The sequence below is a fragment of the Empidonax traillii genome, unplaced genomic scaffold (genome assembly GCF_003031625.1).
Source record: "Empidonax traillii isolate 1590-97213 ecotype Southwest subspecies unplaced genomic scaffold, ASM303162v1 scaffold890:size686501, whole genome shotgun sequence".
NCBI lineage: Eukaryota > Metazoa > Chordata > Aves > Passeriformes > Tyrannidae > Empidonax > Empidonax traillii.
The window spans coordinates 330934-338458 of NW_020956083.1; the positions used below are offsets into that span (position 1 = coordinate 330934).

At 42.8% G+C, this 7525-nt stretch overlaps 1 protein-coding gene across 1 annotated transcript in view; it reads right to left on the minus strand.

Annotated features, from left to right (window-relative positions):
* Nucleotides 1–159: 159 nt before the first annotated feature.
* The window catches only part of SPATA2 (spermatogenesis associated 2), a 9861-nt gene continuing 2495 nt past the window's right edge, over nt 160–7525 (minus strand). The window contains exons 2-3 of the mRNA XM_027902584.1: nt 5616–6041; nt 160–3951 (exon numbers count right to left, since the gene is read on the minus strand). Coding sequence (XP_027758385.1) covers nt 2695–3951; nt 5616–5933 — 1575 coding nt within the window. The 5' untranslated portion in view covers nt 5934–6041 and the 3' untranslated portion in view covers nt 160–2694. The remainder of the gene's footprint in view (nt 3952–5615; nt 6042–7525) is intronic.

Here is a 7525-nt window from a genome sequence, read left to right on the forward strand (position 1 = left end):
TAAAAAAGCTCTGCGTTTTGCAAGCAGCACGCCCCGTCTGGGGGAGCTGAGGCCCACGACACAGACGCTGCTGCCCGTTTGCCCCAGACCCCCTTTCTGTGCACCAGCTCACGGCTGCATGCAAACGCAGTGGTGAACAGACAGCTACATGCACTCGACTTTAAGAAAAGAGTTAAGCCTTTTCTTAAAGGCCTCTTTATTTTTTTTTTTTAAATTCCTTCAAAACATAAATTAATTTAAACAAATCAGATGCAAACCACCTGCATTTTAAATTAGCATATATTTTACTGTATCAATCACAGCAACCTCATACAGTAAGATACACAAAAATAGAGCATGGTATCACTTCAATTCAACACAGGTTTGTACTACAGGATTCCATGACATATATACAGAGGACTTTTCTTTTTCAGAGCAAGTATAGATAGTCCCTGCCCTGGTCACCGTAAAAATTACGTGGCATCACAGTTTTAGTTATTCACTGTAGTGTGAGTAGCCATATGGAAATCGAACTTGTGAACTAGAAGATACACTGTAGAGCAGCCAAACAGGCATGACACTGCAGAAAGTGAACAAAACCAAAGTAACCACCGAAAGGAAAACCACCCCGTAGACTGCATTTTAATAGTAAAATTGTTTTTAAATTCTTCACTATATACATAATGTATCTACATTTGTGTCATATTTATATATATATATATAATTATTTATAAAAAACATACAAGATTTTGAAAACCTTAAAATCATTCACCTAAACAATATTCACCCCAACCTTTAGGGTCAGCAAGGCAGCACTTGCCCTTGACATTATGTTCAGTTGCAGTCCCTGATTGTTAAACACACACCATTCACTTTGTTTCTTAGTGCAAACTGGACAGTAACTTTTTGTTCTCAGCCCTCTGTAAGACCCAGGTTCCATCATATTTCTATTATGCTTCCGACACCCATTTACGGCTAAAATTATTTTAGCTATTTTACAACATTAGCCTATATAATTTCCCCTCTACCTACCTGAAGCCCTCCCCCCACCCAAAAAAAATGTAAGACAAACAATCATTCATGCATGTTTGTGTCACACAGGGATTGATGGACACTGAACTGAGAAGCCTAGAATCTAATAGTGGTTGAAAACCCCTAAGTGAATCATTTCAGTGCAAAGTGGACTACATAGTTTACATCTCAGCTAGAGTTCTTTACAGATATTTTAAACACATTTAGTTCTGCACATCAGATTAGGTTGCCTGATACTTTGTGCTAACTAGCTAGTTGGAACAAGGGAGTTAGGATTCTTATGGGTTTGCTTTTAATAAAAAACTAAAGTCTATTCATAACCAGGTGTTGTTTGGGGGTCAAACTGTACAGAGCCCAGCACTAGGGAGTCCTGATTGTCAGCCAGGGCTCCCAAGTGCTACAGCAATAGACAATGGTTATTATCTGATTCACATCCATAACTGATGGGTTCACTTGAACAGGAGTCACAAATGAGCTCTGATTTTTAACCAGGCCAGTGCTTTACTTGCTGGACTACACTACAGACTTGGCAGTGAATTTGGAAGCAAGCATAACATTAATACTTACAATTTCCATAACCACAAAGAAAAAGCGTGCACTGAGAAGCAAAATCCTGCAATTCTTAGACAAGACTCCACTCAGACTAGTGCTAGTCTTATCAGAGGGAAAAAAAAAAAAAAAAAGAAAAGGCAGATTAAAACCAAGAATTGATCAGAGCCAAGAACATCAGTCTGCCAGAATGCCTATAATAAGCTATGAAAAACAAAAGGTCACACCTGAACAAATAACCCAGAGAAACTTCATAGTTATAATGATTCTACCACTTGTAAGAACTCAACATATTAAATATTTATTAAAAATAAACTGTTTCCAAATCGCCTATTTACAGTACAAAGAACAGTACTTAACACATGTGCAACAGAAAGTAAAGAAAATGGATACTCATCTGAGAGGACAACACTCCAGGCATCATCTGAGTGACACACATACACGTTCACCTCTTTAAAATACCATACAGTAAAATCTAGAAGGATGATATTGGCAACACCGGAAAATAAAGCACATATTATCCAGATTCAAATTACATAAGCTTGACATAAACAACTGGGAGAGAAGGGGAGAAGGAGGAAACAAAGACAAAAGGAAGAGATGCTGTGGTGTTTGCATTTTGGGGATCAGCAAATGCAGACACATGTCAAAAGATAGTCCTTGTCGGCAAAACAAGCCATTCACATATTTCCTGCACATTTTGAAGTCATACTTTATCAAAAACTGGCAGTTTTGTCGCTCATAGAAAATGAGAATCTTAATTCTCTGACTTTATCTTCAAGCCCTGCCTGGTATTGTTTGGGCTGGGAGATGACTGCGATGTAATAGAAAAGTGTGATGTCACTTTTTAAAAATACAACAGCTGCCAAGTTTTAAGGAAAAATGTGCTCTTCTCCCCCATTTAAATTGAAAAGCAATGGTCATTTAGGAGTTACCTAAATTATAGCAGCATGAAATCTAATGGATCTGCAGCATCTGTGAAGCCACAAAAACCAAGAACTGGCACCTGATCACTGAACCATGGTTCCAAATATTTGGACGTGTGATTTTGGTAAGAGGTCAGTGTGGAGTCAGAACATTAGTTAGGATAGCCCTTTCCCCTTCCCCTTTCCTTCCCAAACAGACTAATCGGGTCTATCTATAGACCACGTGGGACAGCTGGGATGATTTATAGTTTAACTGGTTGTTAGGCAGGAACCTGTGGAGCTCGCTCTTTCTACAGCACGGGTCATAATAGTAAGCACTGAGGCAAGAGTCACAGGAGACTTTTGAGCAGAACGTGCAAGTGTTCGCAGCTCCGGAACGGTTACAGAAGCCACAGCGAGAGGTGCCCGAAGGCTTGGATTTGGAGCTGAACTGAGCAGCTCTGTCTTGGCTCTGAGTCTGTGATGTGTACTGTGACTTCTCCCTCAGAGCAGATGCAGGTGACAAGCTGTCGTTTGGGAGTGGTTTGATTGAGTAGGTGCTCTGTTTCACCGCTGGGTATTCCTGCCTCGAGCTGAACAGACTGTCACACTTTTGGCACACAGAAGTGCCACAGGGTACACCACAGTTCTGGCACTTGGGGGAAGCTGTCTCTTTGGCTAGGTGGGTGCGTTTGTGGTAAACAGGGTTGGCATCGCTTCTTAACAGCCACACATCAGGCTGCTTAATAGATTCTTGTCTTTTAAAATTTAACATACTTCTAGAATCGTGATCAGTATATAAATCTAAGTCTTCTTGAGCAGAAAAATAGGAGCTGTAAGGGATATTTGTTCTTAGCATGCCATTGTGATGAGATGAAGTTGGCAAGTACTCGTCTGAACACCCGTGTGGGGAGCTGGACATGGTCAGCAGAGAGGGAGACGGGCGGATAATTTCATCTTTAATGTCATCTTCCGCATCGACCAAAATCGGCTCTTTCCTGAGGCTCAGGGAGCTCATCAAAGGCGGTTTCTTACTTTCCCAGTAATTATCATACGTATCCACTGACTTGGAAGGCTTGCTCACCTTTGGCTTGAAGTAATCTTTGGAGGCCCGTTCACTCGCCGATTTCTGCAGCACCATCCGTGCCATGGAAGTGTTCAAGTTCTCCTTGCACTCCACACGCCGCTTCATGGCCTCGGAGCAGCCTCTCACATCCTCGCTGCTGTTCTTCCGTTCGTTTATGACATCAATCTCCGAATAGCCTTTGTCCTTCACTTGCAAGTGAATCTCAAGAAGCTGCTCGCATTCCACTTTGGCCAAAAAGAGTTCAAATGAAATCATTTTCACTTGGATGGCATCGACCTGCTCTTTGAGCTTATACATTGTTCCCAGTTCTGGGACATAGCCCATGTAGTTCAGAATCTGCCTTACATCATCTTCGGTTAGAGCAGACTTTACATAATAAACAAAGGGTCCAGTGTAGGTCTAAGGGGGAGGGAAGGGGAATAAAAGGAAAACTAGGTTACAAATTCAGTGGTGGACTAGATGTTCAGATAATTCAGTGACAGAGAGCATTATAATTAAATAGAATAATAACGACTGTGGACACATGCAACTCCCTTGGCAAGATGAGCTCGATTTCTGCAGCCCTCCTGTTCAGCAGATGGAAATTCCACATGAGGCAAATTCAAAGTAGGAGAGCTTTCATTCAAATTAAAATCCTGATTAGCATAATGTCCTCCCTGGTGATTTAAATCACTCTGCTATGCACTGACATTAACTTTCATGCATACCGGACATGTCTGCATTACAGGAACTCTACCATGAAAGGCAAAAATGCCGAAATTTTGGGAACTGCCCCAATCGGGGGCAAGCTCGAGGCAAGAGGAACCCAGAATTACTGCAGGAGGGCCAAACTTCAGTTCAGCTTTAAATAGACTTGAGGTGCACGCTTTTTTCTGCACTGTTACTAAACAGTTTCAAACATCAGTTCTATTTAATTTAATACTAATTCAAAAAACTTCCACTAAAAGAGCCCCAAAAGCAAAGACATGCGTTTTTTGCAAGCTGAAATACCCTCAGCATCTGGCATACCTGAAGGACACGCTTAACCCAGCTCAGGCTGGTCTGCACTGTAGGCAGGAGCAGCATCTTTGCACCAGAACTTAAGCCTAATGAAGACTTAAGGAGAGATCCTGAAGTAAGGCAGTTTCCCCTTGGGGAAAGAGAGAACTCTCAAATGTTCTAATAATGCCCAAATTCTCTGCTAACCAGTGAAACTGTCTTTTTAAGAAAAACAAACCAAAATACCCATCGCTAGTGCACACAACAACCTCCAAGGCCTGCAGACACCAATCCCAGCAGTGGGTCTATCCAGCTTTCAGGCCTCAAAACTGTTCTCGTAATTCAGGTGCAGCATTCATTACTGAAACACTGCAGCAGCTTTGAATAAGCATCTAAGAACAGATACAAGATAAAACAGAAAACTCAACAGCAGAGAGCTCCCTATGTGACTTCCAGCACCCAAGCCCAGCAGTGTGTGAGTTCCCTCTTCTCTCTCTGAGATCCTGGCGTAGGGAGATACATTTGGAAGTACATTAAAATCAAAACTTCACGAACTGAGAACTGACAAGCAGATAGAAGATATTCTGAAAGCAACTCTTTTGGGGAAGTTCCTTCACCATTATCATACAATCAGTGGGAAGCTCAGCAAAACATCCATTCGAAACACATGCACTGGGCTTAGTACTTGAGTCCAGTAAGAGCTGTGGCAAGACACAAATCTAACTCTGAGTAAAATTAAATCCAACTTAAGGGCTCACCTTCGTGAAAGCATCTCCAAGTAGAAATAAAACAGTGTAGCAGGGCAGATCGAACAACAACCTTAAACAAGCTCTTTTTCTATTTTGTACACATTGTAACTGCAGGTATTACTTGTACTTCTCTTGGGATACTCTCACCAGCACAAGTTCACTTATTTTACATAGAAACTTTCCTATGGCTTCTGTTTACCAACTGTATCTAGACAAATACATACATCATGCAAAGAAACAGAAAAAAAAAAAGCTTTAAAGGAACTGCATGAAATGTGTTAACAGAAAGGGAAAACAAATCATGTTCTCGCTACAGCTGCACAAAAAATGTCTTACCTTGATATTTTTGAACTCCTTTTTCCAGGGGTACAGAAAGAGATTAATTCCAACTGTCTCGAGCATGTTGAATGCGCTGTGGAGACAATGTAAACTCGAGGATTTCACAGATCTCAGGGAGTTTTCAGCCATCTCGTAAAACTTAATCAACCGGAATCTATAAAAGGGATCGATTTTGGGAAGGCAAAGTAAGGCCGCTGCTGCCACTCGCAAGTACTCATCGTTAATAGGACGCTGCTTGTTGTCAGAGGCGTTCAGTTTGCACTCATGGAACTGTACATACTTCCGAAATAAATCGTCTTTGTATTTTGTATCCATTGAAATCAGCGTTTCCCTCGCGCTGGGGCAGCTACCTCGTCTCTGTCATGGCTATTTGGCAGGAGGTTGAGTGTCTGGCATCAAGAATCTTCAGCAGTGGCAACTCTCCTGGAATAGAAATTGGAAACAAGGACAAGTCACCCCAGATGCCTACACACCCCAGATGTCCACAGCATTTCCCTGCCCCATGGGGCTCTGCAATCCTGCTCTCACGGAGCAACAGCTCCCACAACAGCCTCTCCAGGGCTCGGGAAAAGTGTGAGCGGCCACAGAAATGCTGCTGTCCTGCTTCTCACTGTCATTCCCTGCTCCTCTCCCAGGTCCATGCCCAAGTCAGCACCACCAGGCAACGCCGAGAGCTCGGTACAGCAGAGCTGGGCAAGCTCCAGCCCACACTGAGGCTTCCCTGGCTCTGGGAGTTCAGGGAGAAGTAACTCACAGCAAAAAACTGCAAGGAGAAGGATGAGCTTTTAGAATATCTTCTCACCATTTTATTTTTTCCCCTTCAGCTCACACAACTTATACAACACTACTGTAAAGAGTCACTGGGGGGGGGGTTGCCCTTTTATTTTTTTTTTCCCCGTGCACAGTGATACAAAGTTTAAAAAAATTCCACAAAGAAGTTTCATTCTGCTCATCGAGTAAAGCATCCACTTTTTTTCCCCTCTTGTGGCACAGGATTGACCCTAAACTGAGTAGGTTTATTAGTAAATAATAATAAATGCCTTTCGATTTCTAGCATTTTCTAGGCTTTTGAAAGCCAGCCCCGCTTTGGGGCAGCTCTGCAGCCACCTCCAGAGGATCCCCCTACCCCGCAAACCACAGCCCAAGTTTCAGCTGAATGCTGGCAGCTGCAAACACAACTATCATCTTTTAGGCAAAAAAGCTACACCTGCCACCTTCAACTGCTTTATTGAAACCGAGCAAAAACATTTAAGTGTTTCCAGCGTGCGCTTTTGTTGGCAGAGATAGTTGCTTTTATGGACACACTGATCTACATTTTCACCTCACTGAGCTCACACACTGCGCTGAAGGAGCTGGTGACAAAAGAAGCTCCCAAACGCTGCTTTGCCAAAACAGAGGTAATTAACAGGCCAACGACTCCACCTCGATTGCCCGAGGAACTCGTGATCAAAAAGCAGACCACAGGCTTTGTTCTCTACCTAAAAAGACAACCCAGCCCTTGAACTGATGGGAGGTGGGAGAGATCAGTGTAGTGTTTCAACTGTAGTCAGTCTGAAACTGCACTTCAGAGAAGACTTTTCGCCCAGTATTAATAGCTGATAGAACCGTGATCAGCTCCCCCCCACTCCTGTTACAGTGAAAATCACTGCTAAGAGCAAAATTAACTGAATGAAAGGAGCCAAAACGCATAATACCAACAACCAAGAGGCCTGGAAAACAAACAAACAAAACCACCAGCCTAGCAGTTAACATTCCCTGATGAAAGGCCGTGCTCAGTGCCAGCCCCGTGTGGGGAAAGTTAAGTAGCAGTTTGGTTTCTGCTCCCAGGCACACGGTGGTAGTGTCAAGAGACAGGCTGTGAATCACAGATGTGGAGTGCTAAGTTAACATCTGAGCATAAGGGCCAG